The sequence below is a fragment of the Aricia agestis genome, chromosome 20, assembly GCF_905147365.1.
Source record: "Aricia agestis chromosome 20, ilAriAges1.1, whole genome shotgun sequence".
NCBI classification, from domain to species: domain Eukaryota; kingdom Metazoa; phylum Arthropoda; class Insecta; order Lepidoptera; family Lycaenidae; genus Aricia; species Aricia agestis.
Genome location: NC_056425.1, coordinates 7,967,286 through 7,986,800, shown reverse-complemented (window position 1 = coordinate 7,986,800; position 19,515 = coordinate 7,967,286). Strand labels below are relative to the sequence as shown.

Sequence of the window (19,515 nt, the reverse complement as noted above, 5' to 3'; positions counted from 1 at the left end):
GTTGCTTTAAAAACTGCCTGTTTTTAAAGTAATAGAACGCCTGATTTTAAAGAAAAACAGGTAGTTTTTAAAGTATTACCTTAATAAATATAGTGTTTTTGTGCTCTGTCCAATGACTAGGTCTTGTAATGCTCACCCTAGTTGTTTACATTATAATAACACATTGTGCATTTACACCACGTTTGCTATTTTGGTTAGCCGCAGTCAGCTCAAAATAAAGTAATTACTCGTGGAAAGCCGAAGTAGGTTAGCATGTTGAGGAAATGCAGTGTCAATTATGTACATTATCATAATTACTGCGGACGCCATGCTGTCGAAAAAGCGGCCAAGATGCCACTTACGCGGTGCTGACGAAAAAGCGGTTAAGTTTACACTTTAGTTAGACGTGTAATTGCAAGAGATTGCTGACAAAAGCATAGTAAAAGGAGGGGAAGTAAGTTATCTTCATACAAAGGCACCGCGCGCGGCTTGTATGTGTGCGCCATAGTATCAATGCGTCGCCACGTACGGCACACAACAAAATCTCGGCCAGTTTTACTAGGCTGGTACCGCCGAGATTTTATTGTGTGCGGTACGTGGCGACGCATTACGGTACGGTACGTGGTGGTACTATGGCGCACACATACAAGCCGCGCGCGGTGCCTTTGTATGAAGATAACTTACTTCCCCTCCTTTTACTATAATTATTTATATTTTTTTTATCTCCACTCTTGAATATAGGGATAACTACAGAGGTTTTCAGGCTTTTTGGAAATTTACCCTGTTCAAGAGAAATATTTATAAGGTGCGTTAATATGGGAGCTAATTCAGTCGCACAGTTTTTTAATATCTTTGTAGAAATTTCGTCATAACCTGTCGAGTTAGAGTTTTTTAAAGATTTTATTATAGATGTTACTTCTTTCTCATCGGTAGGTGCTAGGAAAGTACTGTTTTCATTTTGTTTTGGGTTGCTTGGAATTTTAAACTTATTTGTAGTACTTTGTGTATTTATGAAATTTTTATTAAATATGTCAGCAATCTGAGTCGGGTTAGTTATGTTAGTATTATTAAAGTTAATTTCATTAATGATTTTACTTTCGCCTACATGTTTATTAACCCTTAATTATATCCCATGATGCTTTACATTTGTTATATGAGTTTATGAGGAATCTTTTGTTACTTGTTCTCCTGGCCGTATTAATACATTTCTTTAAAATTTTTACGTAATTTTTAAATTTGTTTTTATCTTCGGTATTTTTATTTTTATAATAGGTATTGAAATTGTAATTTTCGCTTCGTTACACATGACACTTTTAATCCTTAATGACACTTTTAATAATTATTAAAATCATGGTGTGGTGTATTATAATTTAAGTCACGAATAAATGGCGACTTATAATAATTGTCAGTATATTTTTATGGGACTACAAACGAATACCAATGGAAAGTTAACAGTTATACACAACTCACAAGTATCTCTATAACGCTTTTAGAATATTAAATATGCGAGCTGTCTTTTTAACAATAAGTCAATGGGGAATTGGGGACTGAGGATATAATATTTTATTATACCACTTTGTTTTGTTAATTACTGTCTATTTGACCGAGCTTTGCTCGGTATTCGATAAAACACGAATAAAATGACATTTTCTAAAAATGATTCCTAGCTAGATCGATTTATCGCCTCCGAAAACATTTCATCAAAATCAGAAAACAGGTGGACAGACAGACAGAAAAACGATACACTTGTGATGACTTGTGATTAGCTTTGTATAACTTTGTTGAGTTAAAAAAATATCTTGTATGTTGCATTTTTTTTAATGAAATAAACGAGCAAACGGGTCACCTGATGGAAAGCAACTTCCGTCGCCCATGGACACTCGCAGCATCAGAAGAGCTGCAGGTGCGTTGCCGGTCTTTTAAGATGGAATAAGGTAATAGGGGAGGGTAGGGATGGGAAGGGAATAGGGGAAGGTAGGGAAGGGAATACGGTAGGGGATTGGGCCTCCGGTAAACTCACTCACTCGGCGAAACGCAAGCGCTGTTTCACGCCGGTTTTCTGTGAGAACGTGGTATTTCTCCGGTCGAGCCGGCCCATTCGCGCCGAAGCATGGCTCTCCCACGTATAAAATTTTTGCTTGCTTTATAATTTTACATATTATTTGAGTTTGTACAGCCCATAATTTCATTATATATTTCATTTATTTAATAGCGTATTCATTACCTATCCAAATGATATGCTGTCTTCAAACTTATGCTGCATTTTTTATACTTTTCTTTACTTTTCTGTATCACATTACTAATTTGAATATCAGAAACTCTTCAAGTAAGTATCTGTATCAAGTTTTATGGTACTAAATGGTTATGAGTTATGACTTACCTATGGCCGGCGAAATTACAGGCAATTTGGAACTTTATTCGTTATTGTGGGAATAAAGTAAGTTATTGCAGGTGTTATGTTAAGCATTGTAGGTGTAGATCGCGCACAATTTTTGGATCACTGAAGAAAAAAATTTTATATATACAGCCGAATATGGAAACTCCTCCTTTTTAGAAGTCGATCAAAAACTAGAGAAACTGCATTTGAACAACATATTATTACTTATACTTATGACATAGGTATATAATCACTGATTTACCAATAGCGTGAGCTGCTCACCCCACCATAGAGACCCATAACTTGTACTATTATCTATTCTGTGCTATGAGTCCCTATAATAATAATATAAATATTAAACACTGCGCATTCCCCTTCTACTATTTTAATCCGAGGTAACTTAAAATTATCATATCGGAAAAACCAATTTGTAATACACAGGATGTGCTTCTATCAATTTTCAATCAACTTCCTTTTATTTCAACGATAAACTTTTGAATTAGTAGATTGTAATATCAAATTAATATTGATAAATTACGATATGATACAAAACATATAAATATCGATTATCGGCCTATCAGCTTCATTATATTATATTATTAATTTATTACAAAACTATATACTTAGGTCAGTGGGTATTGTGTTCGTGACTGAATACATTACAAAAACAAACTAAAAATGACAGTTATTAAATTTAATAGCTCTTTTGACTGATTATAAAACTTATCTAAAAGATCAATTATTTCAAAGAGTTCATTCGAGTGCAATGTTACTAAATACATTTATTTTCTTTCAGATACAAGCAACCTAATAAGAAAATGTAAGAAACTAAAGTGTAAGTCAAAAGTGATGTTGAAAGTGAAGTGTGAGTGCAGAAAGTGAATATGGGGAGAAGGAACCTTAGTATGATGCGGGTGGGGAGGTGTGTGGCCTTTCTGGTGGCTGCAGCCTTCCTCCTACCCTTCACCATCCTGCTCATGGTGGCAGACCAGCAATACAACTTCACTTACAGTACAAAACGAGTGTTCTACCAAGAGGTAAATAAGTGTAACTACACTTTTAGTTCTTTTTTTCGAGTTGATTTTTTTTTTAAATGAAGTTTACAAGTGTTTTTTTTTTGTTGTACTGACTTTTTTTATCTTAAAAGTATCCGTTATGTTTTTATGAAGGATAAAAAGTTTATAACAAAATATAATTAACACCCGTATGTAGAAAACACGAGGTTTTTTCTAGTTATAGTTTATTAATTACATAGTAACACTGTTGTAAATACATTATACTAACACTTTAGCCATTCACGTAGGATCATAACCACTTTAGGAACACTGGTAGGGCCGACGAAACAGAAAATAAAAGTCTAAAGGTCAAGCTTTACAAATGTCAAGAGTTTGAAGCTTTTTGTTTAATCTGTCAGTCAATAAGGAGGTTTTTTAATGATACTCAGTACAATATATATTTGAATATAATAGTGGTTTCGGTTAAAAATAATCACATCATAACTACTCGTATAATAAGCTGCTTACATTTTGAAAATATTTCATAGCCTACCTATTAAACAGCCTAAGGCTGTCTGAAAAAGAACCGGCTTTTGCTACTGAATTATAAACCTACAGTGTACAGATCAAAACTAAACCGAAGTAGAGCAATTTTTCTACAAAATTAAATTTTTTTTTATTTTTTAAATTATTCTTTTACACCGAAATTTTTACAACCGACCAAATTTTTTTTTTCGTTTTTTTTTACACGGTAATTCTCCCCATCAATCGGCGAAAATGGGGCTGAAATATAATGAATGTATTCTTTTCCAGAGCGACTTCTATAAAATAAACGGCACATTTTATGCGCCCGCATATGCAACAACTCCCGTTGTTCGGACGCAGGTAAATTAACCTTGTCAAAATTAACATTGTCATTGTCAAATGACATGAGGCTAACCACGTTGCACAGCTTGGTCGATGCCGATTGCCAAATATTTGAACAATTATTATTGCTTAAACATTCGCCTAAATTAAAAAACACAGGTAAAGTTGTCTCTTTTTTTTTATTTGCTGACGAGCAGCAATGTCAGCATAACAAGCTAAATGTAGTTTAAGTTCCTTTTACACGTAAAATACAATTAGGTTTCAATTAAAATTTAAATGTATACAGTATATCCCTATGAAATAGGAAAAAAGATATTCCTTAAGATGTATATAATATACTCTATAGTGTTTTGGTTGCACCTAACAAAAACATTAAAAAGTGTTAAAATTTTTAATAATTTCAACATTTATTTGTCATGACTTTTAACGTTACAATAATTTACACTTCTTATTCGATCTTGGCGTTCAAATGTTCAAATATTTGGTCCGGTGTGGTGTCCACTAACAAAGGTCTAAAGACGACTCTGCACGATCCTGCAAATTGTCTGTGAATATTGTGTCGTTTATTAGAAGCTTCAGTGATGTGATACGCAACACACCCAAAATTAGATTTGTAATTATAATCTGTTTAGAACAAACATCCTATGACGGAATTAGCTTATTGTGAAGTTGCTAATTAATGTTAAAATAGCGTCAGTCACACCGAAAGGAGACGAGAGACATCGCGAGGCGAGGCATATTGATTGAATACAAAATTGACAATGTCAAGTCACGCCATTTGACATTTATATTTTGTATTACTTTTATGCATCGTTTAGCCTCGTTTCAGTGTGACTGACCCTAAGTGCTATACATCTATTTTCTTCGGGTAAAGGGTTGGTGGTGGTTATTATTTATTTTTATTTTCTAAATTAAGACATTTTGATTACTTATGTTAAGAGCTTTGTATCTTGTCATAACCGTAATAAAAGGAAAGTGTAAAATTTCACAGCAGGTGTAAAATTTACAAAATTAAAGAAGACAATTAATCTTGTGGCACATAGATGACATTGTCAACTGTCATTTAACATTTTACACCGGCGCGGCGACAATTCATAATTTTGCATATTAATATTAATATACAAAATTATGCATAGCATAGCGTGATTATAGCTTATTTCTTGCATTTTAGTTTTACAAGATGGCGGTTCTGACTTCTGATTTCGGCCACGAGCCAAAACATCCTTGTAGGATTATAAAAACTCTAACACTCGTCAAATATTGTGACACACTGATAATAATGTTTGCCAAGTATCAAAAAAGGAAACCATGTAACTTGTTCAAGTATTACTCACATAAGGATCGGTAATCCTAAAGACAACGGAAATTATATAATAATACTAGCTGTCCCGGCAAACGTTTCTTTGCCATATATAAAGTATTTCGGCCGTATTATTTTATTGAAGTGACTAAATAAGTATGTCACCATGGCAACGTCCATCGCTATCCCGTCGCACAGACAATGGTCGCCGTCAGTCTCGAGTTGTAATAATTTACTATTATTTATTCATCAAATCACTTCTCGATATAAAAAGTACCCAGTAGCCGATTCTCAGACCTTACTGAATATGCATATAAAATTTGGTAAAAATCAGTAAAGCCGTTTCAGAGGAGCACGGTGACACGAGAATTTTATATATAATAATATATTATACAGACGGACGTCTGTCCATTATAACAAGTTATCGCCCTTATGACGCAACAAAACCTTAAGGCTATTACATAATACAAAATATATCAAGATGTGTTAATGAAGTTGCAGTTTGCAAACAAGTATCAATGTTTGTCAACGCCGCGCTGTCTAATTTATGTACGTCAAATATCGCAATATGCAAACTCAATAGTCAATAAAACTTTCTATTGAACATATTGAGGAATCTGCTAAAAATATATAAGGTCATAGGCGTACCGAGGGGGGGGGGGGGGGCAGCTGCCCCCCCCCTGGATTATGTTGACGTTCCTACTAAGTATATTATCTAGTACTTTTATCTATAAAAATTAAAAATTAAGAACGAATTTTTGCCATTTGTTTGCATTATTACAATATTTTTACAACTAAAAATTATAATATTCTTTATAAACACCTAGCTTATGAAAAATCTGATTTGCCCCCCCCTGGCCCAGAACCTGGGTGATTTGCGCGCCCCCCCCCCCCCCTGGCACCAGAACCTGGGTAATTTGCCCCCCCCTGGCCCAGAGCCTGGGTACGCCCATGTATAAGGTCAACAATCAACATCGACATAATATTTTATAGGGCTATGGTACATGTTCCTTAGAACATTTTTTTTATTACTATCAAGCCAATTTTTCGTGAGTAGCAGCATTTTGATAAGACGAACAACAATTTCCTTTGCGAAAAATCTCGAAAGTGGTAGCTAACAGAGATAGAAAGGATTTAATATTTCGATTTGATGGTCCTAAAATATGGGTTGTTCTATTTATAGGACAATGTTACTCTTGAATTATATATAACTACTAGATGTCCCGCGCGGCTTCGCCCGCGTAAATTAGAAATTTCACAGAATCCGTTGGTACATTTTCCCATAAAAAATATTTCCCCCGTTTTTCCCACATTTTCCTGAGTTTCTTCTGTCGTATTAGTCTTAGAGTAATAATATAATATAACCTTCTCGATAAATGATGAGTCTTACTCGATAAATGATCTATCTAACACTGAGATAAGTTTTTAAATCGGACCTGTAGTTTCTGAGATTGACGCGTTCAAGCAAACATACTCTTCAGGTTTATAATATTAGGTAGATATAGATTTTTTTTAATTATCGCTTGACAAACTCGAGTCTCGATCTAAAAGACTATGAAATGGTATAATATGGTAGTGATGATGATGATGATGATGATGAAGAATGTAATTTGCATAGTAGCATATGCTTTCTGTTCTTAAAACAACGCCGAAACTCCCAAACTTGTATCTATAAAGAATCAGGAATTCTCTCAGCACCTTCCGAACCACGGTATACCAGGTATATCTCGGTGCAAAATCTTACTTGTTGGTAGCATATGCTTAGAATACTTCTCACGAAACCGAAGTCACCATATGTTTCCCTATAAGTTTTGAGGAGTTCCCTCGATTACTTATGGATCCTTCATCAGATCACCACTTTTCTGAATATAACACCAAATTGGGATGATACCCTATATACCAAAAGAAAAATTTTGAAAATCGGTTAACAAACGGCGGAGTAATCGTTGAATATAAGAAAACGAACATAACACCTCCCCCATTTTGAAAGTCGGTTAAAATTGTAGCCTATGTGTTATTTATTTAATATTTTAATCAGCACATGAATTGAATAACAAAATTTTTTTCAAATTAATCGTAGCACCATCTGTCAGGACAAACTAAAATTGAAATAGAATAATATTGAATGCGATGATAGCGCCGTCCGCCGGATCTAATGTAAAACATTCCAAAATCAACAACTCCTTATAAATAAGAAATTAATTGAAAAAACATTTTCCAGTAGACCAAACTGTAAATCTAAACCATTCTCGAATCTCCACGAACACACACAAAAAATTTCATCAAAATTGGTCCAGTCGTTTAGGAGGAGTTCAGTCACATACACACGCACACAAGAAATATATATATTAAGATATATAACCTATCAATATACAAAAAATCTGCTGGTTAGGGTTCCGTAGTCAACGAGGACTTGTTGATTGAAAGACACAATAGTATCATGTCTTTCTATATTATGATAGAGATATGTGGCAAAACGTTAAAGTTCGTAGTTACCTGAAAGGTCCCACTTGTTTGGGGCCAATTAGACATTTATGACATTGACGTTCAATGCGTTACTTTTTTGTATGAAGAGTTGTGATAATGTCTGATCCTATACATGTTTGAACTCTAGTATAATCATTACAGCGTGTCATAATTATTTTGTCTCGACCACAGCGTAGAATAATAATGCCTCAAGGCTCAAGCCCCAAGTGGTCACCGGCGCGGGCGACCGCGATAACAATAGATAAGCTATTGTGTCTGGTTTTTCCACGATCGAGGTAATGAATAGATTTAATCAGTAGAGATTAGAAAATCTATTAATCTTTACAACCATATTACTAATAAAACTGTGGTCATAATGAATTTGCCTCGGAGTTTTTGCGTAACTAGAGCGATCCTTAGGGCGTGTTCAGATAAACGTGACGGGCCACGTGACTGTGGCCGATCTTGGTGTTGGGATGGGTAGATTGATGGATGGATGAATCGAGCATGGATAGAGTCTACACAAATACTGTATGCTTACACATACTTCTGAAATGTCAGTTTTCACGCTCATAATCAATTGCTCTGGACGCACCTTTACATTGTTGTAAAAGTCTTATCATAGGTAAAATTAACTGTAAACGGACAACGGTATATATAAGTACTTATTTACAATATATAAAGGCCAAACTCATACTTTGTTGCAACAATTGAGTTTAATTTATAACGTACCATTTAGTGCGCGGCCGGATACTGCGACTGTAAACACGAATACATTTCGTATTGTAAACTATACTCCACTCGGGCTAACTTGTCGCTAGCGGTCATTGACTTCCTGTCAAAAACTTGTAATTTTCCACATAAACCGCGATTGACAATGAAGTGTCAGATATTGTCAATCGTGGTTTTATATGGAAAATGACAAGTTTTTGACAGGAAGTCAATGACCGCTAGCGACAAGTTAGCCCGAGTGGAGTATAGACGTTCTATTATTGAAAATCTTAAACAGTAGGGTAAGCACCGGGCATTAGGCAGGCTGCTGGAATTTCCAATAGTGCCTAGGCCCTATAAACATAATCAAAAGATATCGAATTTCATTCGTATATCACTATTAGGGTTGCCACCTTCATTTTTTGCAAATAAAGTACATTGGCTACTTTAGGTGAGAAAAAAACAGTACACAGTATAAAAATACAATTTATAAAATTATCTGTATAAAACATTCTGTACTTTGTTAGTTTCTTTAAAACTCGAGAGATAGGTGATACGTACGTAAATAAAGTATTTTTGCGTACTTTATTATTTTCGTAAAGTAAAAGTACAATTGCCTGAAATAACGTACAATACTTTATAATAAAGTACGGGTAGTAACCATGGAGCCATTATGGAGCCATTTTAAAAAAGAAGAAGAAGAAATGATTCTACAAAATGTATGATATTCGTTATCGTTAAGTTACGCAGCGTTGAAAATATTATATTCAAGCTTCACAGAATCTTTTATTGAACTCTATACACGGGACGGGGGCCCAAACACACCCTAAAGTATTATCACTTAGTTTTGTACATTCTGTATATTGGTCATGTCTGACAATAGTTTGCCAGCATACTGTTACAATATTCACAGCGTAACCCCAGGTCAACAAGTAACGGTGCTTGTTACACAAAAGGTACAACCAACGGTATTCCAAACGCAATTAGAATCACAAAGGACAAGTCTGCGCCTAGCCTTAATAGAGGCAAGAATTTAATATAACACGGCGGGGCTAGAATGGTCGCTTTGGAGAATCAAAGAAGATTTTTTTAATATCGGAAAATGGTCACTCTGCTTACAATTCATGTCTAGTAATTCGTACTCATAAAGTTAATATACCTAGCGGAATAGAGCAACAATCTCGAGCTGTCAAACGTAACCAAAATAAGTTCTCATCTGTGTGAAAAATATGTGTACGTATACACTTACACAAGCATGATTGAACATGAATTCTATGAGATTAAATTGTCAACGTGCGGCACGTGCCGAATGGACGTCAAAAAAATAGTGCTGCTGTCATGTATCACACGTCTCTTTTTACCACGCAGTGTTACTGATAGTGACATCTCTCTTACTCAGGCCTTTGTTTCTCTATTCCGCTAGGTATATTAGCTTTATGTTCGTACTAATTCGACATTCGTCAGTTTAACAGTTTTGACATTTCATTTGCTGAATTGATTGAGAGGAATTGCTAAATGTGACCATATTAGCCCCGCAGGAAATAGGAAGAAAATCTACATTCCTAATTTAAGAAATACGAAAGTGTGTATTTATCGGACCGATTTTAATGAAATTTGGTACGGAGATACCTGGAAAATGGACTTTACCATGAAAAAACACGCGGCTTTGCGTAATAAACAACGAATTTCAGGAAGATTTCAGCGCAATAAAGTTGCTAATGGTACTGAATATTTTGTCAGACCGAATAAAAATAATAGATTTGGTACGACAAAGTAGGATTTACATTCATGTGTGAGTCAAACTACTCTTCTGTGCGAAGAAGCGTAGTTTTACGTATGTGTGAGTCAAACTAAGCTAGTGTGCGAAATAGCGTAGCTTTACGTATGTGTGAGTCAAAGCACAGAATATATATTAGTAGGTCAAAGTAAGCTACTGTGCGAAGTAGCGTAGTTTTACGCATGTGTGAGTCAAACTAAGCTAGTGTGCGAAATAGCGTAGCTTTACGTATGTGTGAGTGCTTTGGCACAGAATATATATTAGTAGGTCAAAGTAAGCTACTGTGCGAAGTAGCGTAGTTTTACGCATGTGTGAGTCAAACTAAGCTAGTGTGCGAAATAGCGTAGTTTTACGTATGTGTGAGTCAAAGCACAGAATATATATTAGTAGGTCAAAGTAAGCTACTGTGCGAAGTAGCGTAGTTTTACGCATGTGTGAGTCAAACTAAGCTAGTGTGCGAAATAGCGTAGCTTTACGTATGTGTGAGTCAAAGCACATAATATATATTAGTAGGTCAAAGTAAGCTACTGTGCGAAGTAGCGTAGTTTTACGCATGTGTGAGTCAAACTAAGCTAGTGTGCGAAATAGCGTAGTTTTACGTATGTGTGAGTCAAAGCACAGAATATATATTAGTAGGTCAAAGTAAACTACTGTGCGAAGTAGCGTAGTTTTACGCATGTGTGAGTCAAACTAAGCTAGTGTGCGAAATAGCGTAGTTTTACGTATGTGTGAGTCAAAGCACAGAATATATATTAGTAGGTCAAAGTAAGCTACTGTGCGAAGTAGCGTAGTTTTACGCATGTGTGAGTCAAACTAAGCTAGTGTGCGAAATAGCGTAGTTTTACGTATGTGTGAGTCAAAGCACAGAATATATATTAGTAGGTCAAAGTAAGCTACTGTGCGAAGTAGCGTAGTTTTACGCATGTGTGAGTCAAACTAAGCTAGTGTGCGAAATAGCGTAGTTTTACGTATGTGTGAGTCAAACTAAGCTAGTGTGCAAAGTAGCGTAGTTTTACGTATAACGTATGAGTCAAACTAAGCTAGTGTACGAGGTAGCGTAGATTTACGTTTATGTGAGTCGAACTATACTACTGTGCGAAGTAGCCTAGTTTTACGTATGTGTGAGTCAAACTAAGCTAGTGTGTGAAGTAGCATATTTTTACGTATGTGTGAGTGAAAGTAAGCTACTGTGCGAACTGTGAAGCAGCGTATTTTTACGTATGTGTGCAATGTGCATCAAGCGCCGCGCCTGTAAACAATTAACAAAGCGGCCTCGCTGTATTAGTTCGTAAATTGAGACTATATTCAAAGTCTTAAGGAATTCTAATAGTAAGTAGTTGTACGAAAAAATGTTAATATTTTATGCAAATCAGTCATTTAGAACGGCAATAAGTATTAAAAATTACATTATTTTAATGAATACAATACTTATGTTTTTATTTAATAGCTGTAATTACAAAACTTACCATACATTAAGACTTTTGAGAAGTTTTGAGTAACCGAATTTCCGCTATGAAGGTACGTGCGAATTCAGAACACCAATAATTCAACTTCATATAAAAGGCTCTTTAATAGAAAAGGAAAAATAGATTACTATAATAATTATGAGAACCGCAAATCCGTTGTGCCAAAATACGTTTATTGCGCGGGAACCGTACATTTTCAGCCCTTTCCCAGGACTCTAAGTAATAAAAAGACTGTAAGTAATAAAAAACAATGATCGGCCAAGTGCGAGTCGGACTCGCGCGCGAAGTGTTCCGTACCGTCATAGACGAAAAATAAGCCAAAAATTGTGTTTTCGAATGGGAGCCCCCCTTTAATTTTGATTTTATTTAAATATTATTATTAATTATTAAAGTAGACATATAACTAAGGCTGTTATGAAAATGTGCCTAGCTGTTGCCATTATTGATTACAAGCAAAGAAGGCCAAAAAAAATAACGCTTGTTGTATGGGAGCCCCCCTTAAATATTAATTTAATTTTGTTTTTAGTATTTGTTGTTATAGCGGCAACAGAAATACACAATCTGTGAAAATTTCAGAAGTCTAGCTATAGCGTTTATTGAGTTACAGCCTGGAGACAGACAGACAGACGGACAGACATCGAAGTCTTAGTAGTTAGTAATAGGGTCCCGTTTTTACCCTTTGGGTACGGAACCCTAAAAATACCAATTTTCAGCAAAATCAGTTCAACGGTTTGGGCGTGAAGAGGTAACACACAGACCCAATTTTGCATCTATAATATTAAAGTAAGTATGGAAATACACATGCGCTTAATTTGGTTTGTGTTTAATCTATGAAATCGATAATATTGTGACACATACTAACATATATCTACCGATAATAAATTATCAGCTCCAACTCCAAGGTTACATGTTATATACGAAATTTGGGGCTTTCCATATTGAACGATATGAAGTTTGGATATGATTTATTACTATATTATTTTATGGTAAAAAAACGCTGCAGCCATCTAGTTTTGATCCAGCCACAGATATCAGAAACAATATTCGTTTAATATCTCTATGGATCCAGCCAATTAGACTTCTGGGCGGTTCATTATATTTTCGTGTTTTTTAATTTTAAATTTATATGTACTACCTACATATAAATTATAAATAAACTACTTATAATGATTTAAAGCTATAACGCTATAAAGAGACCTTTAAGTAGAGGAATTTAGGGAACATCACATGAGAAATCAGAGAAATTAAAAATTTAAATCATTTTATATTCGAAATTATCTGGTATCTTGATACACTTTTTGAACATCGAGTCTACAATGTTGCTCATTGCCTACCGGTCTGGGAAGAAGCTTCACTAAAAGCAAGAAAATAGAAATACTGACAGATTTAAGAAGAGTCCACACCTCCGTTTTTCCATACAAACGCTGTCCCCTGTTTCCTCCCTGGATAATGCCAGTAGAGCTATGATTTTTTTCCTGAATATCTATGGCCACTATTAGCATGTCCCTATGTTTTCTTTTTTTTCATAATTTTATTTTTAAAAAAGATAAGAACGTCCAAAAACCCAAAAAATGGCAAGATTTTCCTCTGTGTTCAAACACCCAGAAAACAAAACTGGCTAAAATATACCAAAAAAGTAAAACATAGGAACACAGCTCAAGCCTTGCTTTAATTCTTAATGAAAAAAGTACATAAATCGGTTAAGTTTTGGAGAAGGAATCAGCAGACAACGAATCGAAGATTTTCTGTTCTTTTATTAGAACTTTTGTCGTGTTGTCTCTATCACGCTCTGCGATGGGAGACTTGAGATTGGTGAGACAGCAATACATTTTCAAATACCTATTTTCAATTTCTCTCGCCCCTGGTATATCCTCTTAAGGCACAAACTTACCGTTTTCCTTTGACAATATCCCCTTCGTCTATTATTCATCGTGTACTTTTTTATAAGTACTAATAAAAAATCTTGAGAGGTGTCAAGGGACACCCGAATGGAACGAAATTATTTCTTATATTCCAAAAACCTATAAGTATACATAATTTTTAGACACACTAAAAAAAATTTAAAAAAACGCCATCTTTTTGACGCACAGGAATACTATCATCGCCTTACGTTGAAATATCGTTCTGTCTAGCCTCCTTTACGCCGGACGCGCGATAAGGAACTTCGTTCCAATATATTTTCAGGAATTTGCTCATATTAAGTAGTAAGCTTGCTGGATGTTTATGTTGCTAACTTTGAATAATTCAATCGAAAATCTTAAATCATATACCTACCAAATACCAATGAACTGTATAAAAGACAAAAATAAAAAAAAATAAAAAAAAATATATCCACAGCCGAACATATAACCTCCTCGTTTTTTGGAAGTCGGTTAATTAGTCTCTACTCTCTACATTTAGCGAGTCGTGACTGTACTTGGATATCGCAGCATACAGTTACCGGCACAAAAACCGCGGCACGCTCGACCTCACGAAACCTCGTGAATACTCCATAGTACACTATTTAGGTTTAGGAGTTATTGTGTAATATGGTTCAAATGGTTCGATGAGACACGAAAGTGTGTCTAAAAATTTTCGTCATTTTGTCATTTTGTAAGACATACTTACTATGGCATTATAAAAATATGAATAACTAGAGACTAGACGACATGATGACCGCGCCAAAATTCATTATAGCGTGGGAACCGTATATTTTTCCGGGATAACATGTATCCTATGTCCTTCCCCGGGACTGAAAGTATCTCCATACCAAATTTCAGCAAAATCGGTTCGGCGGTTTAAGTGTGAAGACGTAACAGACAGACACACTTTCGCATCTATAATATTAGTATGGATACGGTCCAAACTACGAACTACGAGATGAGACACAAAATTTCTACAGCGATATTTTTTCATAGGTACGTCTCAACTCTCATGGTTTTAACTTTTATGCTCGATCGAGCAATAACGTCGAGCAAAACCCGCGGCTCGGGATTTCGTCTACAGATTCGCACACAGCATTGCTCGATAGTTTTATATTCTAAATCGATATATTTAATTCCATCGAGCCTTCAAGTGGCTCGATACGAGCCTTCGAGCTGTGAGTTTTGCCATGTTTTGCGGTCCACACAGTAATTACTTATTACTCGATTTGGAGTAAAACTATCTAGCAAAACCGCATGTGAGTACTTAGCATAATATGATGGTGATGATTTACTTCAATAAAACTGTCCTATGCCTTGACTCCTAAGTCCTTACTTACTTACTGCGGCGCAGCGACCCAAATTGAGTCTTGGCATCTGAGTTCTGACACAAGTACATGCCATTTCTTCCGATCCTGTGCGACATCTTGCCATGATTCGGCTCGCAACGCCTTCAACTCCTAAGTCCCACGTATCTATAATATTATGGTTAAACTATCAAGAGTTAACATTTTAAGTGATGAAAATATTAAAATAAATAATCAAATTAATCCTGGATAAAACATGTTATCATAAATTAGTCAGACAAACATCATAAAAAATATAACTTAATCAACATTGACGATAAACTACGATAAAGTACTTATTAGCTTCCTCATTAGGGTCCAATTCACTTCATCTTTCTCTCACTCTATTAATCTAACTCCCATAATCGCAGCAGGTGGGTCTGACCCCCATCAATACAACTTATCAATCAGCCTGACGTCATAGAGATTATGACACACCACGTGTTATAATTATATGCTTAGGCGTAAACCGTAGGTCGATTCTTAATTCTTATTGTCTTACATTAAGGCCCTAAGCAAACGACCTTGACCATACATTTGCCGCGTTGCTGAGATCGCACCAAAATTTTATTTTTTTACTTTTTTTTTCTGATAAAACCGACTTCAAAATTGTATGTAACTGAGAATTCAATTTGTAAATTACTTATACATAATATTATAATAATTAAAGTCGGTTAAAAAAGACTACCTATAGTCTTTTAAAGTTCATTTTTTATTTGCCATTTAAAAATATCGCGCTGCGTCTGGATCGACCTGACTGGTATCGTTTCTGTTTTAGCTTATTCTAATGATGTGCCGTGTGCGTGTCGGTCGGTATTGTTTTATCGATTAGCAGAGTTAGCAGGAGTCAAAATACAGTATTGATATAACAGTAACCGAGCAACGACCTGCATCCATAATAAACCATATTTTGTTAACGTTGGGTTACGATGGAATAGCCATGATTGCCAACATAACTGTGAATCTGCTTAATATTATGCACAATCGCCGTCGTAGATGGGAAATTATTTCAGATTAGTAACGCAACACCGCTGCACCAAAGTTCGATCGCGCGCGAATTGTACAGTTTTCCAGAATGAAGTACCCTATGTCCTTTCCCGGGACCCAAAGCATCTCCATACCAAATTTCAGCAAAATCGGCTCAGCGGTTTGAGCGAGAAGAGGTGACAGACTGACAGACATACAGACACACTTTCGCATTTATAATATTAGTATGGATATACAGTGTGTAACAAAAATAAGTGATAATACTTTAGGGTGTGTACGTGTTCCTTGTAGAGAGTTCACTGTGAAAGTAACAGCTCTGAAAGTTGAATTTTTTTTTTCAGTTTTGTATGGGCAAGGGCAAGAGCGTCACGAGTTTCTTCATACAAAAGTGAAAAATTTTTTTGGTCTTTCAGCACTGCTACTTTCACAGTGAACTCTCTATAAGGAACACGTACACACCCTAAAGTATTATCACTTATTTTTGTTACACCCTGTAGATTAGATGACGCTCGCAACTCTGATGCGCCAAATTTCGTTTATGGCACGCGAATGAACAGTTTTCCAGAATAAAATATGTCCTCAAACTCAACTCAAACTCAAAAATTTTTATTCAGAATAAATTTTTTCAAATATTCTCTGAACGTCGGGGCTACACAGATGCCTACCACCGGTTCGGGAACTAACCCGGCGAGAAGAACCGGCGTAAGAAAACGCAACATTTTCGTACGATTGTTTGAGTCTCAAAACCGTTTCGTGGTATGGGCCCTGACTTCAATCTCCATCACCTTCGCAATGGCTGACACGTGAACTAATGACACAGCCGCATTGTCTCAGTGGGTCACTAAACAATGGGATCTCACGACGATCTACTAAGTAGTTTTTGATGTGCAGTCTTAGATTATTATGCTTCGATTGATGCAACTATGCTATTCTAGCAGTGAATGTAAAAAGAAAAGGAAGGGAAAAACGTTAAAAAAGAAAAGCTTATATTGCGAATGGGTAAGCTTTTCTGTAAACTTTCCTCTTTTAAACCACCGAACCGACATAGATGAAAATTGGTATGAAATTTGGAAGTAACTTTGAGTCAACGTCAGATAGTTTTCAACCCGGAAAATGTAGAGTTCCCACGAGATATATTTTATTTTTAGGCACAACCAATTATACAGCTAGCACAATGAAGTAGCGGGCAACATGTATCTATATTTAATAATATTATAAATGCGAATGTGTATCTGTCTGTTACCTCTTCACGCGCGCAACAGCTGAACCGATTTTTCTGAAATTTGGTATGTATATACTTTCAGTCCCGGGAAAGGACATAGGATACATGTTATCCCGAAAAAATGTACGGTTCCCGCGCGATAAACGATTTTTGGCGCAATGAAGTTGTGGGCAACATCTAATATTTAAATATATAAGAGGGAAAAACTTGTCTAACCAAAAGTGATAGAACGCAGAACAATAATTGCCCAGTGCCCACACTCCACCCTAGCTCAACTCTACCTCTCTGTGTCACATGTCACTTACCTCGTTCTACGAAAGTGGCGTTTTTACCATAATTAGGTATTAAAGCCTCAGCCCGATCGGTTTAAAATGGACAAAGTGTCATATAAACTTTCATCCCCTATTTTATCCCCTTGGGGGTAGAATTGATCAAAATCCTTTCTTAGTGGATACCTACGTCATAACATCTACCAGCATGCCAACTTTCAGCCCGACCTGTCCAGTAGTTTGGGCTGTGCGTTGATCATAAAGTTAATATACCTAGCAGAATAGAGCAACAATCTCGAGCTGTCAAACGTAACCAAAATTGGTTTTCATGTGTGTGAAAAATATGTGTACGTACACTTACACAAACATGATTAAACATGATTTCTATGAGATTATGCGGCACGTGCCGACTGGACGTCAAAAAAAGGATGCTGCTGTCATGTATCACACGTCTCTTTTTACCACGCAGTGTTACTGATCTGACATCTCTCTTGCTCAGGCCTTTGTTTCTCTATTCCGCTAGGTATATTAACTTTATGGCATTGATAGATCACTATGTCAGTCAGTCAGTCAACTTTGAGTTATACATATATATTTAGATGGAACAGTATTTCCTACCCTACAGTACACTACACTACACCTAATACAGTGTTTGAACAGGTGTTAATAATGAATGTATGTCGGCCGTGTCCCTACTTCACTAATTGGACTATGTTTGCCTGGGCAGTGGGCAGTGGGCAGTGGGCCGCGCCGGGACAACACGCTAAGTAGAATTTGATGACGCCGTCACGGCATTTTACATTAGCACTGCATGAAGTAGGATATATCTTAATCCTAAAAAACGTTTTCATCCCATTTGTAATACGATGTATTACATTTTTAAGTGTATAGTATCACATTTTTAAGTGTGTGTGCGCAATATAAATATGTCGCAGGAACATTTTTTTGCTAGAAGTCTATGTCGTGTAAAAGGTCAGTTTTACATAGAATTCCCAAAATACAATTTGGGAAATATTTAAAATACCACCAAACAAACATGCGTTCATCTCTAAAGTATTATTATATTAGTAGTATTTACACTGTGGTATAAGGTATTAGTATACATACGTAGGTATAATATGTACTAATATGTATAGTGTAAACTATAGTTGTATTTTTCAAAGTCTAACGAGCAAACAAAGTAATTTACCCTCATTTCCAAAACTAAATAAAAAAAAATGTTGAAATCATCTTTAGATTCAGCCCCTCACATTAAAAGGAAATTCAAAAGAGGGAAGAAAAGTAAAAATACATTCGTGGATAAAATTGTCGCATGTCAAAAGTCCCTTCAATAAAGTTAGCGGGCCCTCAAGGCTCAAGAAACGTCGAGGATATTAAAATGTACTTTTATTACACTTTTGTAGGTACGACTTACGACTTTACGAGGGGCACGATATATAGGATGTATTTTTATGCCAAAGGATTATAGTTTTTCAATAATTTATGCGTCATAACTCATAAAGATTAAAAGACGTCTATACTAAAATTACCAATATAGTTTACGCATATCATCTGTTATCACAAAAACCATCGTTTATTTGGAAGAAATGTATGAAATAAACATTAGAGTCCTAGGTAAAGATATAAAATAGTTTTACCCCGGAAAAATATGTGCGCCCCGCGTGCTGAACGAATTTCTTTTAAATTATATAACTATTAGTACGGAATACAGATACACTACAAACAACCCTCGCTGTTCCACATTGTAATAAATCATATTTTGTAAAAGCTATTTAAATTCTAAGTTACTCTTAGAACTCTACATGGCGGAACGTCTACGATTGTTAGCTGTTATCTCCACCTGATCTCACGT

General features: G+C 35.6%; 1 protein-coding gene across 2 annotated transcripts in view; it reads left to right on the top strand.

Annotated features, from left to right (window-relative positions):
• LOC121737200 (carbohydrate sulfotransferase 11) overlaps positions 1–19,515 on the top strand; it is a 74,086-nt gene that overhangs the window by 16,410 nt on the left and 38,161 nt on the right. The window contains exons 2-3 of one of the 2 annotated variants that reach the window (XM_042128798.1): positions 3,153–3,393; positions 4,165–4,236. In XM_042128798.1, the coding sequence (XP_041984732.1) occupies positions 3,241–3,393; positions 4,165–4,236 (225 nt within the window). In that variant the 5' untranslated portion in view covers positions 3,153–3,240. The remainder of the gene's footprint in view (positions 1–3,152; positions 3,394–4,164; positions 4,237–19,515) is intronic. The other variant, XM_042128799.1, reaches the window with a different exon arrangement.